Source organism: Hermetia illucens, chromosome 4 (assembly GCF_905115235.1).
Source record: "Hermetia illucens chromosome 4, iHerIll2.2.curated.20191125, whole genome shotgun sequence".
NCBI lineage: Eukaryota > Metazoa > Arthropoda > Insecta > Diptera > Stratiomyidae > Hermetia > Hermetia illucens.
In genome coordinates this window covers 16,393,552-16,421,357 of record NC_051852.1, presented here as the reverse complement: position 1 = coordinate 16,421,357, position 27,806 = coordinate 16,393,552, and the positions used below count along the sequence as shown (strand labels likewise).

Genomic DNA, 27,806 nt, shown 5'->3' with positions numbered 1-27,806 from the left:
CAACGACTCTCTTCATACTCACGTGCAAATAACATTACGAAGTTTGTCTAAATTCTCATTTGCAAAGTACCAATAGTTGCGGTCACAACGCTGAACATCCTTTTCAATACGATGCAGGTTGAGGCCGAAATTTTCAAGTAGTTGACACTGAAATTAGAAATGAAATTAGTAGAGAGAAAATCTAGTACCGGACGACTCTCGCAACGGTACGCCGTCAGACTACCAACTAAACATCTCCCCATCTTCAGAGAGCTAGTTTGTTTGTCACATTACTTCCAGCTAGCCCACGAGCTCTCCCGTCTTAAGGAGCCTTCAGATCAGGGAATTCCTTTCACCAACGGGATGGGAGTGGAGGAAGGGAATTGTTAGTTCGAAGAATCCCCTGCCATCCGGCCCCTCCACAGGTTGAGCTCTATCTTCTTTGTAACGATAAGAACCCGAACGTAATCCGTCACATGACTCCACCTGTTAGCGGTCCTTAGCATCTTCTCGACAATATTGTCTGGAGAGAGATCCTCGGTGTTTAAATAGAGCTGCCGAAGACTCCCATCCCACCTTCAATAAAAAAAAGGTGTTATGGGCGTCGTCCACAACTCCACTGCTAAACACACAATCAGTAGATCGTGCCTTTCCAATCTTATACAGGTAAGACATGAAAACCTCCATGTCCACTTAGGAGCTAGATAAGGACATAGTCAGTCTCACCATGCTTCCGATCCAGCCACATTCCTAAGTTGCTAATGAGCCACGCTAGTGTCTAGTGTCATTGTCGTTCTTTACGAACAATCACCTCCCTTCACTTCCTTTGCCTTTGTATAGCAAGAAAAGCAACGGGGATCACGTTCGCGATTACCATCACGGCCGGTTCAGAGACAGGACGGTAGGCAGATGCCACTCGTAAAGCTCCCCGTCTTTGTACTCGTGCAAGACGCTTATGATATACATACCCCCTTGCCAAGAGTGTCAGCCCATACCTCTGTGGCGTAGAGCAGAATAGAATGCGTTGAACTCATCAATAGATGTCGCCTACTAGACGTGGGCCATTAGCCGACTTAAGGCCGAAACTCCAGTTACTGCTTTGATTTGCTCGAAAAATTTCAACTTTGAGTCAAGAATCAGTCCAAGATACTTTGCCGTTGGTTTTGATTATGGCCGATCGATAAGGGATGCAAGGTCGGAATTCTCTCTTTAGTTAGGATTACTATTATACTTCGGCTTTTTCCAGTGCAAGGTGCTTCATGGGCAGTAATCCATCCGCTTATCCGTCGCATTAATGTCTTGCGCCTGTTTGACAGTGCATCCAGCAACAAGCGCCGCGACATCATCTGCATAATCGACCAGGCACGGCTCTTCTGGAATATAGAGTCTAAGCAGCATAAGAAGCGTTCCAGAGGTCCGGCCCTAGGATGGATCCATCAGTTCCTCAATATCCGTTGGAGATAGATCGGCACGTGGAAAGTATTGTCTAGTATGCCTAGAATGTCTTTCTATCTTACGGAATTAAAGGAATTTCTGACGTCAAGCATTACGAGAAGCACCACCCGTAGAGATTGGCGGCTGCGTTCCATCGCTCGACGAACGGCACCCGGCAGGTTGTTTCTTAGCCGTAGATGCATTGGATGGAGAAGCCTTCGAGTACATAGCAGATAAATTCAGCTCACCGGGCATTGATAGCAGAGATCCTGCGAAGAAAGTTCGGCCGTTGTAGCGTCTTTGTGGCTCAGGGGGGGAGAAGCTGGACAAAAACCATCCCAGCTGTAAAGGTAGATGGGTGACCTAGCAGGCTCTTACGCTTCGGAAGATCTCCTCAAGGTCAAGGTCAAACGTGCACAATATTCTCAAATTTTCAAATCGGGAAAAATTCTGGTGGAGCTCATTTCAATGTCGAGAGATATTCTTCTCCGCATCGTTGAGTTCAATGCGAATTTATAAGACCAACTTGGCTAGTGTCAAATTTAACAAAAAAGGAGGAATCGCTCGACATCTAGGTCATGGTCGCATACCAACGATATGTGTTATTACTATAATTGTTCCAGAGCAGCAACTTGCCTTGCAGTTTCTCCAGTCAACATCGTTGTCTACAGCATTCGGGAAACCAGCTGCCATAGCTCAAAATTCTAGCTACAAGCCACGGAAGCAGAATTGCCTTTATATCATGGACAGGTCCTCAAGTGTAGTCTTTCTGATTGACATCGGAACTATAGTATCTATCTTTCCCCAAATCATGCACGTCGGTAATTGAGAACTTTCTCTAGGGGTTGCAAACGGATCACTCATGTTTACGTTTGGGCCCAAGATTGCACACGTGGGTTTAGGAGTGTGACGTTGGTTGACTTGATTGTCCGTCCCCGCAGATGCAAAAGTGATCATTTGAGGGACTGATTTTCTTTCGTATTGCGGTTTCCTTCCAGATCTAAAGAGGCGCCGCCTCATTGACGATTCAAATCTTTGTTGAACTCCTGGAAAAGTCAAGGGGTTGTTCGTCCACTTCAATTCGGTTCTCTCGCCGGGTCAGCCATTAACTTTGGGTCCAAAAAGGAAGTTGATACGGTGGTCGCATATTATTACAAATGGTTTTTAGCCAAACAAGGGCGCATTATAGGTCAAGCAGTTTCGAAACAGCACCACAGACCCGTCAGTCTTCACAAGGACTCGCCAACTTCTCAGTGCGAAACTCAAGGTTGAAAAAGCTGAGTACACGCGTTATTGCATCTCGCTGTTGTCAGACCGTCAAGTGGAACTTATGCAAGCCCGTTGCAGATTACTTCGTCAAATTTAGAGAAACTTATTTTAACGGGACTTGACGACGTCTACTTGAAAAAATCCGATTCCTGAAATGGGTTTGTTTTCAGACCCTTGTAGCAGAGATAGACATCCCCAAACAGCAGTTACTACGCCATTCAGATTCATCGAGTTCTTTGAAATGCCTCTCGGTTCAAAACAACGCTTGACATACCTTTTAGAGGTATATGCACAGCATCTTGGGTCGTGATCATCTAGTTGAATAACATCCTGATCCTATTATCAAGCCTGCAGGAACACAGGCGGGTCGTTTTCACAAGCAAACTTCACGTTAACTGGGATTAATGCCTATTTGAAGGGAACAAATTATCTTCTTCGGTGTTATGGTCAACGCGCTTGATTTCAAGCCGCCCCAGAAAAAGTTGAGGCTACCTTGGTCTACCCTAAACCATGGAAAAAAGCGTTAATTTGGAACAGTCAACAATTTTAGAGCGCACATACCGCATGTCCCTCAAGCGCAGGTATTATTGAAGGTGCGAAAAAGTGCGACAAGCGGAAAAGCGATTGGCCTCTACAGCTCGTAGGAACCTTCTAGTCTTCCAAATAGGCATTGGCTAACGCTAGAACGTCAATGTTTTTACAACCACGCGCCAAGATTGTCCTTTCAGCTGACCCCTCTTTATCCGTTATCGGCGGTTTATTGAAGTGGTTAATTGTCGGGAAAAGTTATATTTTGGAGTTCTCTTTCAGGAAGCAGTCCTCGGCAGAACAGAGATACAACCCATACGGTCGAGAACTCCTCAGAATTTTCGCGGCGCTTAAACATTCCAAGCACATCGTGAAAGGAAAGAACTTCATCATCCGCACGGACCATAAGTCCCTAGTCAAGGCTTTTCTTCAAAGGCCAGAAAAAGCATCTCATGTGCGGCAACTCCAAGTCATTGACCAGTTCAGTACCACTATCATGCACGTCACAGGCGAGGAAAACACTGTTGCAGATGCACTCTCGCGCATCTGTCTAATGAAAATGCCAACCAGATTCGATACGAAATCTATCGGCGAGCTTAGGGAGCGAAAGTCACAGACTCGCCAGGCGAAAGAGCATCGTCTCTCAGAATCCAGCGTCTTTAAATTAAAGACGTTTTACGTCATATTTGTCAGGCCGAAATTACCACCTGTCGCCACTTTCTGTCACGCTGCTCCCAGGATAGAGGTGAGGCAGCGTCTGATGAGTTGCCTCTGCCCTGGATGAAACTTGCAGTCAGGATATTTTCTTGGTCATTATTTGCTTGAGGCGCTTTGAAGAACAATCATCAAGGTTACCCACGGTCCCTCGTAGTGAGGCAGTGGCAAAGAGACAGGAAGCTGAAGAAAAATTGGTCTGACCGGCATCCGCAAAGGGGCACTTCCTTGGTTGCCCGAGTACATTCCGTATCAGAGGGCAAAAATACGCAAGCATACTGGTAACCAACCCATTAAAATTAAGATCATGGATTCAGGCTAAAAGCCATATTCCCGTGCATCTCATAGCGGTGCCCCTGGCGAAGCATTACAGATACTGCTTAATCATTACTGATAGAGTTAGTAGGAGGCCATAGGCAATCCAGCTCAAAAGCGTCCAAGCAGACACGGTTGCAACAACACTATTTACTTCCTTGGCAAAGCTGCTTGGTGCAGAACGAAAACCTCGCCATATCACCTCTGGAATCAAATGACATGATCGAACACAGGCACCGCGCTGTGGCGAAAGTGGCGCTCATGTGCCAGCTTTCGATGCTATGGATCGAAATCCTGCCAATTGTTTTTCTATGTCAGAACAGCGTATATGGAAGACGTCAAAACTTCGCCTTCGGAATTCCTCTACAAGTGAACTAGGAGAATTTTTCGTCCGTGGATAACCTGCGAAAGCACTTCAGGCTGCTGCAGTTGAGTGCAACGACACATCGGAGCAAAGTAAACGTTATCATGCATGGAGGTCTTCATACCTGAACATATGCCTTCAAGCGCATCGTCGCCATGAAACGCTCGCTAATACGGTCTTATACAGGTCCACACAAGGTGACCCAAAAATTATACGACCTTATCAACGTCGGCGGCAAATCTACTATCGTTTCAATAAAGAGACTACGACGTACCTGACTTCTCTATTCACCAACCACAGGTGCGCATCAAGATAATACACGGGGTTCATTTCAAGGTACCTATGCTTGTTGCCCAGGACTTTCCACTAGCCGAGGGTTGTCATCCCGAAGAGCCTCAGGTCAAGCAACTTCCAGAAAGGGAGTCATTGTGGTACCGCTTCACAGCCGGATCCACTCTCCTTCTTTTGACGCCGATTCGCTCGTGGAAGGAACAGCTGATGCCGCGTGCCATTTTCTAGCTTGTGCTAAGAAAGCGATGGACAGGATTCGCGGTAAGTGTTCTTTCTCTTTCGGTAATCAAGCCGAGCATTCAGACAAGTGTCTCCTATTTAGGAAACTGTGGCGTTATTGCCCTTCTCGGAGGTCTTCAAAGAATGGTTTACTTAGTGTCCACAGCCTAACTCTAGCTGGAGCTGGGCAATCGCAAAGGAAGTATCTGATGGTTTCTCCCTCTTTTCCGCAACTTCGGCGATAAGATTTGTAGGATATGTCAGGCCGTGCACGCGCTTGGTACAAGGCTCGCGTAATCAGGTCTTGTTATAGGCGAGCCAAATCCTCCCTGACTTGGTGCAGATGGTAAACCTTCGCTATTTCAGGTCCGCGGTTGGTAAGTAGTGCGAGTAGATTCCACCCTTAACAGTTGGCAACAGGACACAGACTGTGCCCGTCGAGGGACTGGCAAGAGTAGAACTCCGCCTATTCACTTTGTCAATCCGTTCATTTCCCTCTGAGTTCCTATGACCGGGAACCCAAACGAGAGTGACCTTAAGGTGCCGCCAAGACTGTTCTTGTATTCCCCTACCAGCCTATCGGATGCACCGTGTGTATCCGAGAAAACTCCCGCTCCGACTCCAAGGACCATCTTTGATCCGTCGGTGAAGATAGTGTCAAAGCCTTGTAACACTTCGCCAATCTTCCATTTTGCCCTGGTTGGAAAGTCCACACAAATCCCTCGGGACGTTCGCCTTGCGAATAGTGTGGGAATGCCCAGAATTCTCGAGGTACTTTACTTAGGATGTTAATGTAGTTGTAGAACCTTGCTCTCCAACATCCGGACTCACTGAGAGTTTCAGCGCCTTTAAAGCGGAGGTCTAGGGGAGGAGGTGTAGGACTACATTGAGAGCATCTATAAAAGTTCTCTCCGGATCGCTGATAAGAGCTGTAATCTATAAGATAGAAATAAATGCACAGAGAACCACTTACGCTATAAACTCCTCCATTTGAACTAGCTGGTGACACACATGCAGACTTCGGTTCCTGTAATGCATCCAATGCATTTCCATTAGCTTCTTCCTTAACTGGTGACATGACTGCAGTCTTCTCATCTTCTTCCTCCTCTTTATCAAAATTCGCTACATCAATAGACGCCTTTGTAACAATAACTGAAGCCCGAGGTGATGAGGCCGTAAATTGCTGCAAATGTTGTTCATCATGGTCCATTCCTTGTGCTGACGTTGCTCCAGCATCATCTTCATATTCCGTCAGCTCCATTTGAATATCGTCCACGCTCTGAAATTCTGGAAGTTTCATGTTGTTCAAACGTTCACCATTATTCATATCATTAGTATCGATAAATTCATTGCCGACGGTTTCGTATGAGGAAGTGGTAGGGGAACTTTTGTTGCTGACATTTTCTTTACCTCCGGTTGTAGTGGCAGCTGCGACACCATCATTTTCACCAAAACAGTTCTCCTTTAGTTCCAATTCGATGCCATTAATTGCGTTTTGATTACTCACGTTTCTCATCTCTGCATCATTGTCTTTTTCTTTTGGTATCTCCTCAGGATTCATTTCAGCATCGTTATCATCTTGACCGTCTTCATTATTTTTGATGTCTTCGTCTGGAACATTACCTGAATCTGTACTACTCTTATTTGCACGCGTTGGCTTTTTCATTTCCTCAGCTGGCACTTCTTCTTTCTTCTCTACATCATAATCAACAGGATCAGATATATCGGAAAAGTCATTATCCTCGAAAACATCATTCTCCATTTCGGCATCAACATCAACACCTTTTGTTTTGTCCCCACCACTACCACTTTCGGAACTAAGCTTTGCCACTGCATGAGCCGTTTTCTCCTTGTCTCGTTGTCTTACAATGGCTTCAACAGCTAACCATTCTCCCATTGTGGTCTCGTAGTAGTGCCGAGCAGCCTCATCCAACTCATGTCGTTCTTCTGGTGTGCTTCCGAAGCTGGTGGAATAGAAGTTGGAATTTTGAGTACCCTAGTAAGGTTAAGGCTTAAACTGAAGAGCTTACCTGTAGTGTCCAAGCAAATAAGGCCAAACTTCCTTACGTATCTCATGTTCGACTCCACCATAATAAACAAGTCGGTAAACTTCTTTATCATCGGATACAACCCCATCTGCATTGAGAGACTCCCATCGTTCTTTGGTTAGTCCTCCTTCAGCACCAGCTTGAATAAAATTTTTGCAAATCAGAGAGTTAAAATGAAGGCACTGGTCATCTAGTTCAACCGCTCCCAAGGTAGATAGATTCCTTCTCTTCTCAAAGTATCAAACCATGCTTCAAGGGCCTTTAGTCCATCTTAAGAAATAAAAAAACAAACTTGCATGTTTTACCTTCTGGGGTGATCCTGCCGTTCACCAATCCAATTAAATGTGTCCTCACGGTTGACAGATGCCTACAATATGCTAACCATCCATAAAATGCTCTGGAAATTATTTGTCTGCGCATTGTTGAGCAAACCAATGCTATACTTGCTGTCTGATTTGCACCTACCTGGAAGCACAAGTTAATGTATTCAAGGACCTTTGTGTCGTTGCTCAAACTTACCTGCGGTGTATCAGGCAAACTTTGATCTAAGGACATGCTCTTACTCGAACAATCGCTACTTTCATTCGTTGAACAACTACTCAATTGGGTTCGCCTAGGACTCGTGCGACCAGTCTCCATGATCTGATGTGTAGCCACTAGGAATATATGAAGTTAGACACACTTCAAGGCTTCAATATATTATTTTTCAACTTACGAAAATCTGCATGGTTTCCCTTATTTACCACACGGAATACATAATCTATTGGGTGATCTTCATTTGTTTCTAAAACCGATGATAAGAGACGCCTGCGTCCCTTAGCTGGCCATGGGAAAATTTTGCCAATTCCTCGAGTTGACCATAGCGGAGGATCCAATTGTCCGTGTGGTAGGAGACCTAGAACCATTGTACACTTCGAATTTATAAAGTTCAAGCCAGGAACTGAGAATATTTTCACCTGTCTCGAGACAACTCAGAAAAGCTGCCATGTGTCCACCTTCAGGGAAAAGTATAGGAGGATGCTGGACGCCATCCTGACCAACAAAAATAATAGTTCCTCCGGTATCCTCGCCACGTATTTGATGGCAATGTACATAGACAATTTCGTCGACGTTGATGTTAAGGGCATAGGCCCAATATGAACTTTTGTCAGTTACTTCGCATTCGGTATAGCCATTCATCAACTGATTTGGGGTCCATTTGACTGTGAGGGACTGTGCCGTTTGATGAATGCTTAGATATCCTGGCATTTGCTCGCTGACGTCCTTCTGCAAAAACGGAAGACTTTTACTTACTATACAATCAAATGTTAAGCATAGAAATATCCTTGGATATTTATTATCCACATTCTAGGTTCATCAAGGAGGCTCAAATCCATCCGATGAAGGCAACCTCATAATATTTACCGGCAACACAAGGATGTTGTTCTTTCCATACAACAAAGTGACACGACTATTCTGATGTAAGGACTCCACATAATCCTTGGCTGTAACAGATGTGCTGGATTTAAACGACCCGGTGCTAGCTTCCTCTGAACTAGTGTGCAGACTTCTTTTGAAGTTTAGTATAGGCCGTCGACATGTCGGTGGCGTAGGATTCCCCGAACTTATCCGGTGACGTTGTACCAATTCATCAGCATGAGGGTCGGTCCAATAATGATCTGGTGTCTTTGCTCTAGAGTAATCTAGGGCGCATGGTCCAACTAATAACGAACTAAGGATCGACCCATAATCAGGATCAGCTACCAGTGAGTCCCGCTCATAATATCTGGTAGCATTGGTTACTAAATGTTCGATGATTTTCGCTAAGCGTTTCTCGTATAATGCCAACCTTATCCAGAGGTATCTGAAAACAAACTTTCATATTAAGAAATATGTCTTCATAACTTGACATGGTAGATGATCCTACTTAACAGTTGGCTGTGCCGGCGGTCCACTAACCGTAGTTACTGAATTGCTGCTGTTCTTTTTCAAAATTGGTGGTTTGTTCGTGCTATCACTACTCGATGAAGACCTTTTGTTTGGATCTGTATTTTCAATATCCTGGACTTTGCGACTAATATAGGCAGCTTCCGGGCAGTGTTTTGCGACCTTATGTAGCAAAGCTGTTGTTGATGATGTTTTAAAGAGGCCTAAGGCTCGTCTGCGTAGACCTTGACTTAGGCATGCTTCAACTGCAGCACATAGTGATGTAACTGAGCCACTTTCTTCGTGTACAAATTTTCTAGTAACCGCCTCTTCCATCAGTTGTTTAACCTCCTTTTTGACGGAAGCTATTAGGCGCTCTTTATATTCTACCGAGTCTAAAAAGAAGAATAGAAATCCTGAAATAAGGTAATAAGAATGATAGTAATGAGTTTGAGGGTTTCTTGAGATTTAGAACTTTCATACAAACTTGTGCGAGACCAAACACAGGAAGCTGTTCTACAAATTATATAGCTGGTTAATGAAGCACAAAACGCTTTTTTTGGAAATATTTAACATTTTTTAACTGCGTAAAAATAACTACTACTACCAGGCAGGATTTCATTATGTTGAGAAATTGCCTCGTAGGCTCTGCAAATCGTATCCATTTTTTTTACAATAAATACCCCTATTTTCAAGTGTGACCTATCCACTGCCACTTCTTAATCAACACGTCTATCGGTGCTTGGCCTGTATGGCGACGTGGTTCGAATTTAGATCGGGCTCAAGTACTTCGATAATAACAGTAACATGAACCAGTTCCATTCAGTAACTTCAGGGGTACATTGCAACACCCCCTCCTCCCGCAGCCGGATACCCCATTTGTTTAGTTTAATGTGCGCTTTCTTTTTTAAAAAAAGATCGGCTTAGTCGAGAAAAAACCCCTCACAAATTTGTCTTGAAGAAAAGTATTGACGGCATTCATCGTTATGAAACCGACAAAGTTGTTTTTTTTTAAGTTTATTTTGACGCAACACATAGTGCCAATGATTTCTTTAGATATGATTAACGTAGAACTAGGCGGTGACCAGAATGACTAACTTTGTTGACTATGACCAACCACGAGGGCAGAGCTATCCCAAAGACCTAAAGAAAAAGCCGTTCTCACGCTTTTCACAAAATTTCACATGTTCTTAATTCGATGCGAAGAACCACATCAGAACCTGAAACGTAAAGCTAGGGAGAATCGATGGAAGATGGAAAACTCGAGAATGTCACAATGGAGAGGGAAGACGGTCTCCGATCTCACTTGCCTCTATATGCCTCTATATTTTCTGCCCATTGCGTACTTCTTTCTTCACTACAAATGGCGGCCAACGTGAAGCCCAAAGGATGTTGTAAGATTCAGAATTTTCAGTTCTTCAGCTGCTCATAATCGTGGATGAGAAACCTATCGTTAACGTCCCTGATGGGACCTTCAAAAAGTCTATAATAATCTGCAAGTCCTCTCGTAATACGGTAGCAAAATCGTCAGAGAATTGACTCAATTGAATACGGGTTGTCTCCCAGATCCGGCTGTCGCGTACAAGTGGGAAAAGTTTCTTGTTGCCACTGGACTCAGGAGACAATCAATTTTGTCAATGACGTGGGAGGATTGAAGTTTCCAAAAACACTCCGGAACTTAACTAGCACAGAAGCGTGCAAGCGAGTGTCAACGACTCACTTCAATGGAGCTGCACGGTCAATTTTGTCACTTTTTTTAGGCCTTTGCGATAGTTCTGTTTTCATGGTTTCCTACGAACGACCCAGACGGTCTACTTCTAGGTTCATTATAAAGTGCAGGAAGAGGTAGTAGAAGCCTTCATTCCCTAAAATATTGCCTATGGTATCCATCCCCTAAGTGATAGTGTCGCGTCAGAAGGTCGAGGACTTTAGAACAATGGTGACTTCACTTGCGGACGCGATCTCCAAGCGGACAGCGATTGTGAATACTTAGCGTTCGGGAGGTAGATCTCCATCGCAGTCACGGTTGAGATCTGCTTCACGAAAAGGGTGTACGGGTAATCGCATCCTGGGGCCCTCAGCTATCCCGACAATGTGCTGGTACCAGTGAAAATTAGTGGTTAAAGGGTAGTATAGGTCCCAGGGCGAAGCGTGGGTTGGTACCCACGATGGAGCATGAAACCTGGGAAACGCCTGCTGAACCAACACCAACAGCTCTACTACCACATTCTATCTCTACCTCCACCTGATGACCGCTGGGATCTCTCTCTTAACGAAAAGCAGCAGACGGTGAAGGGTGAAGTTGAGTTTCCCGCGCCTAAAAACGGGACAAATTGTACCAACTGGTCCTCCAGGTTGGGGGTTGGGTAGGGCTGACAACCCTATACGGAAAACAGCTTGTTAGAAGCCACAACAGGAGCCTTGAACTGGACTGATAACACAACGACGAATCCAGCAACGAAAACGGAATAACGATTTGCAAATTTTCTCATGGAAAGTGTGCTCCCTGTACAGAGATGGCCAAACAGCTAGCCGATACCCATTCCCAATATAGGGCTGATATAACAGCATTGCAGGAGATGTGCTGAACAGGGATCATATATTATAGCGGCCATCCAGTAAACCATGTGCTTGAATCCTCGAAGCCTGTCCCAGATACGATATCAAAATCATACTTGGGGATTTTAACAGCCAAGTAGGGACGGAGCGCGTATTCAGGCGATACGTTGGCTCACCACCAGGGAGCAACTGCACCAGGCGCGAAAGTTTTACCAACAGTCAGGTTGTTGGCAGTCAATAGGACCCATTTCAGCTCACAAAAACTGTTTCGCTCGAAATGTCTCACCATAGGGTCAAAGCTCTTACTGTACAGGACAATGATCTTGCCAGTCCCCATGTATTCCTCGGGGACTTGGATTCTTAGCAAGAAAAATTGCGAACTATTGACCGCGTTCGAAAGAAAAATCCTCCGAAGAATTTTTGGCCCCCTACATGAGGATGGACGATTCCGTAGCCTACATAACGACGAAATCTATGAGCGATACCATGACCGTCAGGTTGTAGATAAAATCTGGATCAATAGGTTACGGTGGACGGGTCACTTAATCCATATGGATGAGGATGATCCAGCCCGAAAAGTCTATAAGGACAATATCTATGGTAGCAGAAGAAAAAGAAGACGAGGCAGATCCTCCCTGAGATGGAGCGATGGTATATGTCAGGCAGCTTTTAGGGATATCGCACCTAGCATATCCCAATATTTCCACTGAACATTTCTTAGAATGGGAATTGGAAATAGAAAGAGGGGTAGTGACGCCTTCCTCAGCATATAAGATTAGAAAGTCAGACTCCAATTATTTTGATGCATCACATTGTGTCAAAGATTTCTATAGATGCAATGAATGTAGAAATAGGCGATGACCAGAATTAGCAGCTGGATTGACTATGACTAAGCACGAGGGCAGAGTTATCCCAAAGACAGTGTAGCATTCAAGTGCAGCCCCACTAAAGTGTCCGGCCAACAGACGTTTGCATCTAATGGTTGATTTTGAAACGATTTCGTGATTATCAACCTGGGTTTCGCCTGTGTTATTTTTCCTGCGATTGGTAATAAGGACCGCCTCCGTCTTATCTTCCGCCAGGTCCAGTTTCACCATTTAGAGCCATACTTTGATGGTGTGAATGGCTTCGCTTGCATACAGTTCCACGTCCTGGTGGTGTTTCACAACTACTACCATTGTCAGGTCGTCGATAAAACTGATCAATGTTGCTTCCTCTGGCATGCGAAGGCCGAGCGCTCCGTTGTACATTATGTACCACAGCAGGGGCCCCGTACAAAACCTTGGGGAACACCTTCTGTCACAACATATTCCTTCGGCCCGTCGTTCATCTCGTACCAAAGAAGTCTCTCCGAGAGGAAACTCTCGATTTCCTAATTTTTACTGTCAACTTCAGGGCATTGTTCGGAATACCATCCAATCACGGGACCCTATTATCCTCAATTCATCCACAGATTTCCCATCGTTCCTCCTCGGTAACCCCTGGGATTGTGAAGACTTCCTGTTGCACCGTTGTTTGAGGTCCACTTTCTTCCTGCTCTGGGAAAACAATTGCAATTATTTTGAATAAGAGTCGCGGACACGTCAGTTGGGTGATTTTTGTCCACGAATCTTGTTCATTACAACTTTGTAAGCAGCGTCCCATGGGTTCGTATTTGCTTCAAAGCACAACCGCTTGTAGCAATTCCGCTTACTTTATTCTTAAGGCTACTTCGAAGATCGCGGTATTTCTTCTCCGACTGCGATGTTCTGGCTTCCCTCTGTTCCTTTGGCAAAGCCAAATCGCTCACCGACACGATGCTCTCAATAGCGCAATTTTCTGGTTCCAACAGTAGTTTAATTTCCTGCCTGCCTTTCCTTCTAAAGCCATCAGGAATATCTCTTCCTCGAAAGCTCCAATGGACCACCCCACCAGACCATCATTCTCGTCAACAAGGTACTGAGGCAGGTTAGATCGACGATTGAGCCTAGCCCTTTGCCTCGGAAGGTGGGCACGCATCCAACGCAGGCTAGTACAATGCCCAACTCCGCGAAAATTTCAAGCAAGGTTTGCCCATGGTGTTTGTTACTCAACTTCCCCAGACTAAGGCCCACACATTGAAATCGCCGGCAATGATTTTGGGGCTGTGGTCCCTAGCATCCGATTGAGCCTAGCCCTCTTCCTCGGAAGGTGGGCACGCATCCAACGCTGGCTAGTACAGTGCCCATATCCGCGAAAGTTTCAAGGTTGCCCATGGTGTTTGTTACTCAACTTCCCCAGACTAAGGCCCAAGAATTGAAATCGTCGGCAACGATTTTTGGGCGGTGGTCCCTAGCATCCAACATCAAGCTGTCTAGCATCTCATCATATTGCGTTAAATCCCTGATTCCACCGGTTTCGTCATCCTTATGATGGCACTTTCTTCTATTTCGCTAAGGTTGAATTGTTCCCTTAGCACAGCACAGATATCCTCTCGTGATATGACCTCGCCTAGCCCTTTGCGCTCGATTAGTATCTGTTGCTTTCGAGCTTTCACGTCTGCTTGCTCACCTAGCACCTTTTCCACCTGACCGCGAAAACTATCCACTGTCTTGTAGCTAGATTTGTTTAGCTATAGCATCAGATCTCCCTTTTCCGTACGCTTGATATGACTGAACCTATCGCCTAAGTCTGTCAATTCCGGATCGGCTTTGACTTTCCGAAGGATATCAGCGTAGGACATCTCCTTTCTTGGAAATAATGATTATCTCCGGACGAATCTTCTTTTTCTCCTTCTGCCGCCCACCTTTATCCATTCTTCGGGTTTACGAGCTGTAGGCTCTTCCCCTTTTTTCAAAGTTGGGGCCGTAATCGAAGAACTCCCCGAAACTTTCTCCGGCGCAACCTTCTTCGGCGAAGAGGCCTTTTTCTCCTTGGCTGCTTGTTGGGCACCAATGGATTCACTCATTTCATCCCTACTCGGTTTGCCCGCGTTCTCACTTACCTTATGTTGAGGAGGCATTACCTGCGTCTCCCACATGACTTTGCCAGATGATGCTTGGGCGTTTTTTTCCTCCACCGCCCTAATATAGGACAACTAAATACCAAGTATCAGAGCCCTAATATTTTGGTGGATATTCCGCCTCTCCTTAATGAACTCACTCTCAGTCGCCAAACTGGTGAAGTATTATGAGAAGAGGATGTTATCACTTCTCCTCGGATGCGATGTCAGCGCCCATCACGAAGTCTGGGGAAGCAACGACACCAATCGAAGAGGTGAGTACCTTCTTGAATTTATTCTTAGCAATAAGTTAGAAATATATAACATACGGAACACTCCAACATTTGTGACCAGCACTAGACAGGAGGTACTAGATATAACTCTAGGAAATACTCTAATGAATGGAATGGTTAGGAATTGGAGGGTGTCGGATGAACCCTCAATGTTTGATCACAGGATAATCAGATTCGACATTGAGGGTAACTCCAAAATAAAAAGAATAATAAGGAATCCCAAGAGAACGGATTGGGAATCCTACACAACGCACCTGAGCAACAACATTGCTCACCGTCAAGGGGGCGGTGACATCAGGAGCGAACTGGAATAGAAACGGTGGTGGAAAACCTCAACACAATTGTCATTGACATATATGAGGCCAGCTGTCCGGCTAAGACAGTCAAGTCATCAAGGGATGTACCATGGTGGAACCTGGCCAGAATGAGAACAGAGGCACGAAAACTTCAACCGGGCAAAACAAACCGGGGACTGGCAGAGGTAGAAAAATACACTGACTGCGTATAGCAACGCGATCAGGGAAACGAAACGGAACAGCTGCGGATCAACCCAGCCAAAACCACCATAGTACCATTCACTAGGAGGCGTAAGCTTCATCACCTGAGAGTCATAAGATTACATGATGTGGAGGTGAAACGAGAATCAAAGGTCAAATATTTGGGAATTACGCTGGATCAAAAATTACTCTGGAAGACACATGTCGGAAACACTTGTCGGAAAGCCACCAGGGCTCTGATGACTTGCAGATCCATAGCAGGAAAAAAATTGGGTTGCAGCCCGAAGATACTACTTTGGATATATACTGCAATAGTAAGGCCAATGATTACCTATGGAGCGGTAATTTGGGCAGAAAGAACCGAACTCAGCACACAAGCCAGGGAATTACATAAGCTCCAAAGGCTGGCTTGCGTGTGTATCAGTGGAGCAACAGGAAATGCCCAACGGAATCCGTGGAGATCCTTCTGGGATTAATCCTTCTCCATCTGCACATACAGATGCAGGCAAGGAGATCAATATTCAGGATGGCCGGTAGTATGAGTGAGGCGGGGAGCTGCCTAAATCGAAGGAAGATTGATATTCTTTCTGGCGGTATCCCGAATTACTGATACTAAGGGATAACATGTCAACGAGGTTTCACTTTGATAAGAAGTTTGAAACACGTTGGAGTAACAATGCAAACTGGGAGAGCGTGGCTGCGACTTACGGCTTAAACCAGCAACTGATTACTTGGTACACTGACGGATCCCTCACAGCAGAGGGAGGGGGTGTCGGTGTCATTGGTCCAAGGAAAATGTACTTTGAGCCAATGGGCAGGTACACCAGCATATTCCAGGCGGAAATATACACCATAGACAAATGTGCCTCCTTTAATCTGCAAACGAACTATAGAGGCAGAACATAGCTATTCTCACCGATAGCCAAGCAGCGATCAAGGCACTTAGGTCCAACCAGGTGAACTCTAAACTGGTATGGGAATGCCTTGATAGACTGAATACACTCGGCTCATCCAACAAGGTCTGGATACTTTGGGTTCCAGGCCATGCTGGGTTGGAAGGCAACGAGGCAGCGGACGAACTAGCCAAGAAGGGAGCAGGGACGCCTTTACACGGGCCAGAACCCTTCTGTGGAATCGGAAACGGTTTCAATGCTATGAATCTAAGAAATGAAGAGGAACGGTTGAGGAAACTATACTGGGCGGGCCTACCAGGGATGGAGCAGTCCAGGGTGCTTATTGGGGAATACGAACCCGTGCGCACAAAGGATTGCTTAAACCTCACTAAAAAGAACCTCCGAATCATAGTGGGAATTCTCACGGGTCATTGTCGGCTGAACTATCACCTAGGGAAGCTAGGGATATCTACGGACGCTGCCTGCAGGTTTCGTGAGGAGGATGACGAAACCTCTATACACGTCCTGGGACAGTGTCCGGCACTTGTGCAAAGTAGGTTGAGGCATCTGGGATAATACTTAATACCAGATGCAAAGCTGAAAGATCTGGAAGTAGGGAACATACTAAAGTTCCTAACTGTTATAGGTTTGCCTGAGATACTATGATCAATAGGTACACTCTAACCAGTAAAAGGGGCACAATAGTTCTTCAAGGACGCGTTGCGACTTTCCCTTAACAGAATAATAATAATAATGCAGGGCTGACGTTATTTTCAGGACAATGAAATATTGCACTGTTCCGAATTGAATCGTACAACAACGACATGGTCGTAAATGCTAACTAAAATTTCAACCCCTCCCCCTCTCCATTATGACAAAAAGTCTTATAGTTTACTTACAAACTTCATATATAGCCAAGACAATGTGTGGTACCTCAGTGGGAATCCTAGGCCATTATTTAGCTAACACTGAGTTTGCGTTAACTTCAGGTCACTAGGCGACATGTTTCAGAAACCATTTTCAATCGGCTTAATATCTTTTAGGCCAGCAGAGTCATACAAAAAGTCATTAGGATCCTTGTTCCTAAGGAGCTTGAATTAGAAAATAATTAGAAGAGGATGTATACTCCAACAAAACGAATATTCATCAAAAGTCCTTGGAACATCAAAGAAAGGCAACCTAAGGAGCACATAATATCCGATTAAAACTATTCATAGGAACATCCCAATGGAACATGTACATAATTGAATCCTCTTTTGCACAATCTCTCGTCCTTCCATTCATTATAATTTACACAGCCCACATCAATTCAGTCGACTCTATTTCAGAGGATAAATCAATTTGGAGCAGTTTTGTTGAAATTTTGCTGTATACCCACCCCCGCGTCCTTGCAGCTATAGACAACATACATAGAAGCAAATAATAGGCTCGCATTGCTACTAAAACAATAGACATGTGAATAGACAAACATATACAGACCCAGCTCTAGTTTGATTTGAATTAGTATCAACATCCCAGAAGTAATTAATTTTGGATGTTTTACAATGTAAACCAATTTACACCATGGGGAGGGGGTTTGTTCAGTGACATTCAAATTTAATTGAAATCCACAAGATTCTGAATTTATCTACAATTCCCTGGTTGGTTCCTGCAACAATTGGAACCAGATCAAATATGTGTTCCTCCACTGAGGATGGGTCCATGATGGAAGAAGAAAAAGCCCAGCATCTTGAGAGGGATGAAAATGATTGCTTGACGTTCGCCTGGTGGCTGACGTTGAAAGGATATTAAACACCCGGTCTAACTTTCTTCCGTTGCTCTGGAAGTGTGAGAGTCCTTTTTCGGTTTGACTTAGGCTCTCTGAACTCAATAGAGTTTGCACAAGTCACTCTATATACTTTCAGCCTACGCATCGCAGAAGCCTACATATGTATATGGGTTGATATTGGGCTAAGAGTCGGATTTATACAAATGTAATATCCTGAATGCTCAAACTAGATACATCCTTTTTGACTGCTGTCTGTTCTAGGAAAGCTTAAATCCCACGTTTGAAATGAATTGACGTTTGGGAGCTGGGGGTTTATGGATTATGAAATGAGATATGAAACTGGTATAATTTGAGGCAGGATAATGAAGGAATCTTTAAACGTCTAAGGTAATACCCATATCGTTTACACTGTGAATTAGGCAGGAGCGAGGGACAGTTGGGGGTTTTTTAGAAGTCCTTCTATGTTTTGTTCTCCGAATTGAATTGAATATCAAATTAAGGATGAAGTTAGTCACCTTGAACCATTTCTAACTTCGATTATTCTGAAATGAAATTGGCATTTTCATGAATCCTTACTAGAAAATATTCCATAGAAAAGTATATCCTATGTTCTAAGGCAATTCGATTTTGGAAACCTGAGCAAATACACAAATTTAAAGTGGGCTTCCGATAGTCCTTCAGTCCTTCAAATTTCATTTAAATACTCTTCTGAAAAATGTTCATTCCGCTGAATTCAATTCCTTCAAGGAAAATGCAATTAGTCCTTGTTTTAGAATGCCGTTGAGAGGAAGCCATAATTCTTGAATCAATGGGTCATTATCAACATTATCAACGACCTAACAGCGCATAGTCACCACACTATTCGAATAGGTACATAGTCTGTAGACCTTTATGTGTTGGGAGGGGCCGACTCATTATTGTTTCCTCAACTTCACAACTGTAGACACTAGTTTGCCATCGTGAATATGATTATTTTTTGCCAAATAGGACTTATGATGCGCCTTTATACTTTGTCAACCATACATCCACTGCCTTTTCGGAAACTTGTGTAAAAAGTCAGTTTTCCCTACATTATTGGAGCATAGGTCTAGCGACCAAAGAATCCAAGTTTCCAAGATAAGCCAGTATTTTTCGAAATCAGCTAGGCAAAGTACAAGGGACCGAATAAAACAGGATATGTAAGTGGTTGCCTCATCCTCTTGGAGCTTAAAACTCTCCCGGATTTTATCAACAAGAACGAGGCCTGACAACGTTCTCCATTGATAGTTACGATGGCAAAGTATTGCTTGTAAATACGATTCACCTTTGCCGTCTGTATACGGACATAGTAGCCGCTATCCGACAGTAGCTGGAAGCTCCCATCAACAAACACAGCTACACCCATCATGTAGCATGTAGCTTTGTTTGCTGTGCCGCCTGCGGCCTAGCCTAGAACAGAACATGCTACGCAGCTGCCCATCAGAGTTTTTACGAAAAAGTCCCTGATCGTATTTCGCCCCCGCGCGCCTTCAGCGAGACAATATCTAAGCCTCCTCTGCAGGTTAAGAATCGCAACACAGCTCCGTTTCTCACTGTTGCTCTAAACCCTGGTACTTCATCCATTCGTGCCAGCGGTAACGGGTAACGGAAACTGGCCTCCCCAAAAAATTGTTTCTCCCCAGCGTTCGCCACTTCCACGGACGAGCTACAGGAGTACAGAAAGAATAAATTTGGTGCTCTTTCGCCATTGCTTTGTGTCAAACTGACAAAGACAGCAACTCCGACCGAATGTTAACTTCTTTTAAAGTCACTTAACCGTACCGCAATCCTTCTTTCTGGCCTGAAGATGTCTTCATCAAGCCGTACAAGCGTGCCAATTTGCGAGTGAATTTCAAGACAGCGCGCTTGCCTTGCATTCAATGTATCTAGCCCTGTGTCCACCTACTTTATCAAAATGTCAAGAGTTTAAAAGCCAAGCGGGAGGCCTTCAATTTATCCATGCTGGCTCAGCAACATCATATAATCTGAATTTTTGAAACTCGGTTTGATGATGTTTTACTGAACTCGGAGCTCCCCGACGGTTATTCCATTTTCCGTTGTGATAGAGACGGGGCTGCATAACGTAAGCCCACTGGTAGTGGGGTCCTAATTGCAATAAAATATCAACTCTGCGCCGAACCGTCTTTACCTCTTCTGGCTCTGCTGATGATTGTGTTGTTGTTCGTACCTCCCCACATAATTCCCTCAGCCCCACCCTGTTTATTGCATCCTTTATATACGACTCCTGTGCTTGCCCTCTTCCTCTCTCTTTATTTTTGAACACTAGTCTTGCCATGAATTTCACCACCACTTACTTGCCAAGCTCCCCTAAATTGCGCGTAAATCTGCTAAGTTCAACTTTCCAAAGCTAATTTTGAAGGTCTCAACTCAGCCTTAGCGTCAATTAACTGGGATCACCTATTACATAACTCAATGTGTGATCAAGCTCGAGCCGACCCCGCTTGTGAACGGGACAAAGGCTGAAGAAAAAGAAGAAGAATGTGTGATCAAGCTCACCTCACCTTTTACAATATCCTGCCGATCTCACATGCTGCTATGTCCCCTTTTCTCCTACTTGTCCGCTTGGTTGACCACAGAGATCCTGAATCGCCATTATGGAAGTGCGGAGTTTCGGACGCTAACAATGACACCGAATTTGCTTACCTCAAGGCTATGCGCTCCATTGTGGAGTCTATGATCAAAAAAGCGTATGAGAGATACTTATTAAGCATTGAGCCCTTGTCCGTGGTAGCTTGAAACCATTTTTTTGTCTCACACTACCTATTCTTGTAGTCCCACCCAATTCCTCCCTTCTTCCATAAATTTTGCTGACTCCACTACAAACTGCTCACAGCAATCCTATGACCTTTGTTCTTACTTCTCTTCCGCGGTCGATTTCTCCTTTGATACCGTTCACCACAATATTGGTCTGGCCTTGACCGCCACCTTTAGAGCCCTGTTCGGAATTCCGTCCAATCCCAGAGCCTTGCTGTCCCCAATACGTCTGCAGATTTCCCAAAGTTCCTCTTCGGTAACATCAGGGATCGAGAAGACGTCCTGCTGAGCTGCCAGTTGGGGTTCTCTTTCGTCCTGCTCCTGCTGCGGGAAAAGAGTTGCAATTATTTGCAACAAGAGCCGTGGGCATGTCACCTGAGGTGATTTTCGCCCGCGGATCTTCTTCATTACAACTTGGTAGGCTGTACCCCACGGATTCTTATTAGCCTCCATGCAGAGCTTCTGGTAGCATTCCCGCTTGCTTCTCCGAATGGCCTTCTTAAGGTTGCTTCGCAGATCCCTGTATTCCTCCTCACGCTCCTGGTGCTCCGGCCTTCCCCTTGTCCTGTGGGAAAGTCTCCTCGCTCGGAGACAAGAGGATCTCAAGGCAGCGATCTCCGTGTTCCACCAGTAGTTTGGCCTCTTGCCGTGGTGCAAACGTCGTCGTGGCATCGTAGCGTCGCATGCTTCGGTTACACACTGAGACAGCTGTGTGACCCTTTCCACCGCTGTTCCATCCGGATCATGGGCTCCCTCCAATGCGGCCAAGCTTCGATAGACCAGCAAACCGCCTTAGCCTTTCCACCTCCAGAGCGTCGTTGACTGCTTCCCCGGTTCCCAATGCAGAGGAAGATGGCCTGGTGGTCACTGCGGGTGTAGTGCTCACTCACTTGCCAAGCCATCCCCCTCACCAGTGAAGTGCTAACAAATGTCAGGTCAACGATCAAACCCGACCCTCTTCCTCGAAAGGTGGGTACGCATCCAACGTTGGCCAGCACGATGTCCAGCTCCGCAAATGACTCCAACAGAATTTGACCTCTGGTGTTCGTCGATCGGCTTCCCCACTCCAGGGCCCACGCGTTGAAATCGCCCGCAATGATTTTAGGGCTGCGGTCTCTAGCATCCAACACCAGACTGTCTAACATCTCCTCATATTCTGCTAAGGTTGCACTAGGAGGAGCGTAGCAGCTGTAAATATGGACACCGTTGACCTTCGTCCTTATAAAACCAGCTGCCGGGGGGGCCATGACTTCCTGAATGGCCTGTCTTCCGCACGCCCAGATTGCGGCGTTGCCAGACGCATCCACCGCCCAAGTCGCACCGCCGTAGTTTCTGTACGGCTCGCAAATAACCGCGACATCGACATTCGACTCTCGAATGGTTTGCGAGAGCAGGTCCTGAGCTGCCTCACAGTGATTGATATTGATTTGTATCAATCTCATTTGCCTGTGCGGTTCAGCTCCCTCCTATATACCGGACATCTGCTGCTTCCCGCAATATGCCGGCCGTCCACGCCCTCTTTCCCACTACATAACATACACCGTGGATCTCCGGTGCAATCTTTGATGAGGTGGCCCTCTTCCCCACACTTCCTGCAACTCCTCGACCTATCATGCTGGCTAGTGCATGCCGCCGCAAAATGGCCGAAATCGAGGCATCTGAAGCATCTCTTTAGAGAGATTTGCTCCCTGAGCCTGCACACGACCCAACCTACTCTTACCTTGCCCGCGGTAATTAACTTCATAGCTGATTCCGCCGGCAAACTAATAATAGCGGTCTGTGTGCCACCATATGCCTTCTTCATCCTTCTTATGGCACTCTGGTCTATATCACCAAGGTTGAACTGTTGCTTCAGCGCAGCACAGATGTCCTCCCGTGAGGTGACTTCATCTAGGTCCTTGCATTCGACCACTATCTCCTGTTTCCGAACTCTTACCTCAGCTTCCTCTCCAAGTACACTTTCCACCTTCCCGCGGAAGTTATCGGCCGACTTGTCGGCGGATTTACTTAACTCCAGCATCAGATCCCCTCTCTGTGTTCGCCTGATACGGCTCACACTATCCCCCAAATCCTTCAATTCCGGGTCTGACTTCACCTTTCGGAAGATGTCGGCATAGGATATATTTCCCTTCTTGGAAATAATTATTATTTCCGGGCGGAACTTCTTTTTGTCCTTTTTCCTCTTGTTGCTCACCTTAGCCCATTGTTCGGGCCTCCGGGCGTTGGTTTCTTCCACTTTTGTAGGTGTTGTGGCTGCAATCGTGAGATTACCGACTTTCGCGGGTACTCTCGCCGGCTCCGCCTTCTTTGGTGAAGAGGCTTTTTTCTTCTTCGCATCTGAAATCGGGTATCCTGGACCAGCCTGTTGGCGCTAACAGGGTCCTTGAAAAGGACTTTCACACTCCTCCAACATTCTGAATGTTGAGTGATTTGATTTGATGATGAAATTGCAAGGAATTTAAGTTGAGAGGGGTAGTTTCCCGAATTTTGATCCTTTTGACCAAGACGGGATAGCTTTTGCTCTAGGTTGCAAAGTCATACAAGCAGCTTGTCGATTAGTGTTGAAAGTATGGGTCGAGGAACCAATGACAAATGATATCCCATATACAAAAACAATGGGATCACCAAGTGCAACCAATTTAGGGAAAGGAAGGGGGGGGGGGTGACTTAGGAAAGAAATAGGATGATGATCTGAGATGGGCTACCATAATTTGTGTAACAAGTAAAACTTTTATGTGGTGAAAGACCGTAGATACCGGTAGACAAGGTAAGGATGTAATTGACTAGTTGACCTGAGAGGAGTCGGGAGACAAACTTTTAATGAAGAAATATTATCAGAAAAGCTGGTTTTAAAAAAGTTTAGGTGATTTGTTATTTTTTCAAGAACTCTGGGCTCCATACCCACAGGCATATTATTAAAGAATTTACCCAGGCATTTTTCAGCATTGAGAAGTTTAGGAGTTATTTATCCAGGACCGAAAAAATACTTAGCAAAATATTTTTCCAGAAAAAATATTCTGTTTTCAATATCGCAATCTCTGTGGACAAATACAATAAATTCTCTGGCTTGATTGACTTCTACTTTGAATTCTCATTCCTTGCCTGCAGTGCGGGTGAAAGCAATTCAAATTATTCGCAAACATACACAAAACAAATCCCCTCCCTTGTCTATTACGTAAAAGAAAGTTCCAACCACAAATCATTTACATTTTTCACATAGCTCCTTTGCATACGACAGGCTAAAGTGGTTTTCCCAAGCCACACCATTTCTCCGATGAGGGAAGTAAGAGGATCCTTATTGCCATCCCATTGCAAGTGGCTAGAGGGAGGGTGTGAAGGTCCTGTGCTCTTCCCATCATCTATTGCCGGCACGCAACTAGAACACTAGATGGAATTTGTTCGATTTGACCTGAAACTGTGAGGTTATTGAAAATATACGTTCGAGCATTCATTGAACTGGACGAATCCTTCGATTTTCCCATTCGCCAGTCAAAGAGAAATTTTGGAACTTAATGCGATACAGCTGTGAGCTAGGAATGTGGAATTTAAAGTGGCATATAATGTAAAAATCGGAGGAAGGACGAGCTCCTCAAGTCGTAAATGGTCGCCATGTAGCACTTTGGAATTTTAGATGGATGGATGGCTATAAATCTGACACTAGTTCGGTTTAGCACGTACACTTTGGGGTGGGTAATGGAATTTGAACTGCTTGACTTCTAGCGGAGAAGGAAGAACATCTTCTTCAGTAAATATTTACATTGCTGGACTATGTAGATGAAAATTGAAGCAATTCTGATTTCCAGGAGTTTGGTGACAATGGGGATGCATAATTATGGTTGAATTCTGTGGAAGTGTTTATGTGGGAGGGATGTTGGCCTACCAATTGTTCCAAGTGATTAGGACAAATCCTACCGAAAATCTCAGGCAGTTGAATGATTTGGCTACTACATGGCAAAATGGAACTTCGCGTAAGGATGGTTCTACTGCTTAGAATCAATGCCATACAGAAAGAATAGGAACTATGAAAAATCCATCCTCTGTATGTAGTGTCAGGATGATTTTCATCGCTTTTGTGTGGTTTCTTCATAAAAATGTTTGTATTTTATCTCAGATTTGTGGCAATTGCTTGTCTGTTTAAATACTTACTTTTTGAAACTATTTGAAACTTAAAGGAACTTGGTTATATCGCTTCCTAAATTAAGTTGTAAGTAGAATCAGGGACTTTCTCGGACTCCATCTTGATATGATGGGGTAGCATATAGTAGAGATCAGTAGGTGAAATATGTAATATCACAAAAGTGATATCACCTCTAAGTGCGATATTACAGTAACATCACCGAGTGGGACCCAAACATTACAATATCACCTAATATTACCGCATTACCAAGCGTCATGGCATTACAAAAGTGATGTTGTAATATAGCATCACCTAACATTAGCACTTTTCTAGTACTGGCTGACTTTGGGCTGACTTTTGCGTTGGAAATGAATTCGGGTGCATGTTCATATGGGGAGGCAGATTCTTGGCTTGAAGTTATTCGTTTGAAATGTTATATTGATGTGTGTATTAGTAATGGGTAGGTGATAGCATCTTAAAGTATGATATAACATTACCATCGAGCGCGATCTAAACATTACAACATTATCATACATTACCGTATCACCTAGCATTACCCCATCACCTAACATTACCGCATTACCAAACATGTTGGCATGGCAAAAGTGATGCTACAAGATACCATTATTACCGCATCACCGCATTACCAATCATCATCGCATTATCGCATTACCAACCATCATTGCATTACAAAAGTGATGTTGTAATATAGCATCACCTAACATTAGCGCTCTTCGTAGTACAAGTTGCAGCGGAATTTGCCGATGCTGAGTATTGGGCTGGTTTCGGGCTGGCTCTGTAGTCCAGTCGTTAAAGCTGAAAATCGGGTGCTACCTCCGAATTTTTTCAGTCAATTGGTCTTAAAAGCTTTAATGACTGGACTATTGGACTTGTTTTATGTTGGCTTTGGGCTGGCTTTTTGACTGGTTTCAGGCTGATTTTGGGCTAGAAAATGATTTCGGATGCATGTGCATATGGGGATGCAGATTCTTGGCTTTAAGGTATTGATTTGTAATGGAATTGGAATAAATGTCGGCTGCTGATTGATGTGTTTAAGGCGTTGATCTACGTAGTATAATATTTCCTAGTACATCGGGGCTCGTATCGACTATCAGTTATGAATCTGTTCTCTTGGCTGACTTTGATGTGAAAAGGTGATTTTGATAGGTAAACTTTAATTACGCCAAGCAAAGATAACATCTAACATAAGTAAAGTAATGCTCGTTCGCAAAAATCATGATTCCCTGTTCTTTATATGTGAAAATATTGTATTATACTATTTATTATCTAATGTCCTTATGGGATCTTTTGTTTTTTTTCTTCTCTTGGATAAAATATATTTTGCTCTTTGGGCTGATGATATGTCATATGCACTGTTAAGGTAAATGAAAGGTTTTCAAGAAGTGATATTACATTAGTAGGTAATGTGATATTACCTACTAATGTAGTGTTTTGTATGTAGTAGCTCACTACTACGATAAAAGGGGACAAAACATGAATATGGAATGTAAGAATTTGCACTCTCTAAGTCAGTGTCAGAATTCACAGACTTAGAATCCACCCGCGACTTTGCGTAATCCAGTTAATTCGCCGCAGAGACATGCATTTTGGAGACCTGACCAAAATATATTCATGTTTCTCCACAGAAGAATTCCTGGAACACGTGCTATCCACTTCAGTGGAAAGCCTACACTTGGTGGTTGAGGTGCAGTCAGCCAGAAAGGAGGCTAGAGCAACTCGAGTAACGGGAGAAAGGGGGTACCCGAGTACCGCCTGTCTGTCTTTGCCTTTATTACCCAAATCTTCCAGAAAATAGGAGATAAAGACACGATAGAAGAAAACTCCAACCACTAAAAAGGGGAGTTTCAGGCTTAATCCTGCGTGCCAGAGCCTTTTTTATTGCATCTATCAGAAGAAGCGGAAGCTAGGGATATGATTGCAACTGGTCTACCTGGTGTACCACCGATATGCGGAATTGGATCCATGCAGACCGGGCATTTGAAATCTGCCATCCAGAGAAACCGAATGCAATAAAGCGGAACTTTTGGCTGAAGATAAGGGGAAGTTGGTGATCCCGGTGAAACCCACACTGGACGTAGCAGATTCTTCAGGTAGCGACCGTTCACAGCACATGTTAATCTAACCAAGCAAAAAAGTTAGTCACATTAACATGCAGAATGCCATAGCATCTTCTTTTCTACTGGTTGAAGTTTGGCAAAGTGGCAGAACTGCTCTTATACCTTTTCGTACAAGTTAGAATCTTCTACGACGAGAGATCCTCAAGACCTAGAGTCTACGTCCTCATGCAAAAATTGTTAGAGACAACCACGCTAAAACAATTGTGCTACCAGGATGTACATAGTTGTGGTCAGTCAAGTGGTCTTGAACTTTTAATAGGTTGTAATGCGAACGTCCAATATATTTGTTGGGAGAGAATTTGAATTTATCACGTCAGCTGTCTCATGGCTGAGGGTGTATCCTATCCTCCGAGAAGCCAAACAGAAGTGAAGTAATTGACTGAAAAATATCTATCTAGACTGGTAGATGATGATGAAGTTTCACTGTAAGGCCACCGTGGATCAATTAAGATCCTGACAGTAGATTGCAGCGTCCTAGGTGACTAAGGAATCCTTTGATAATAGAAGATCAATTGGGAACTCTTGGCCGCGATATTTTAGAGTTCCTTCGAAAAGGCTTGTCCTAGGCAAACGTGGTAAAACGGTTCGCTTGTGGAAACGAGAACTACAAAAACTCAAGAAATCAACCAGGCTACTTCTGAATCATACTTATAAAAGCAATGAGAACCAAGGCTCGGTGACCGTCAAGAACTCCAAGTGTGAATATAAGAGTCTTATAAAAAA

General features: G+C 44.4%; 1 protein-coding gene across 4 annotated transcripts in view; it reads right to left on the bottom strand.

Annotated features, from left to right (window-relative positions):
• LOC119655245 (small G protein signaling modulator 2-like) overlaps window positions 1-27,806 on the bottom strand; it is a 53,792-nt gene that overhangs the window by 11,004 nt on the left and 14,982 nt on the right. The window contains exons 2-10 of one of the 4 annotated variants that reach the window (XM_038061037.1): window positions 9,068-9,482; window positions 8,566-9,004; window positions 8,118-8,427; window positions 7,877-8,056; window positions 7,467-7,817; window positions 7,144-7,300; window positions 6,524-7,077; window positions 6,087-6,400; window positions 23-147 (exon numbers count right to left, since the gene is read on the bottom strand). In XM_038061037.1, the coding sequence (XP_037916965.1) occupies window positions 23-147; window positions 6,087-6,400; window positions 6,524-7,077; window positions 7,144-7,300; window positions 7,467-7,817; window positions 7,877-8,056; window positions 8,118-8,427; window positions 8,566-9,004; window positions 9,068-9,482 (2,845 nt within the window). Of the gene's footprint in view, window positions 1-22; window positions 148-6,086; window positions 7,078-7,143; window positions 7,301-7,466; window positions 7,818-7,876; window positions 8,057-8,117; window positions 8,428-8,565; window positions 9,005-9,067; window positions 9,483-27,806 lie in introns of all 4 variants that reach the window. The other 3 variants (XM_038061036.1, XM_038061034.1, XM_038061035.1) reach the window with 3 other exon arrangements.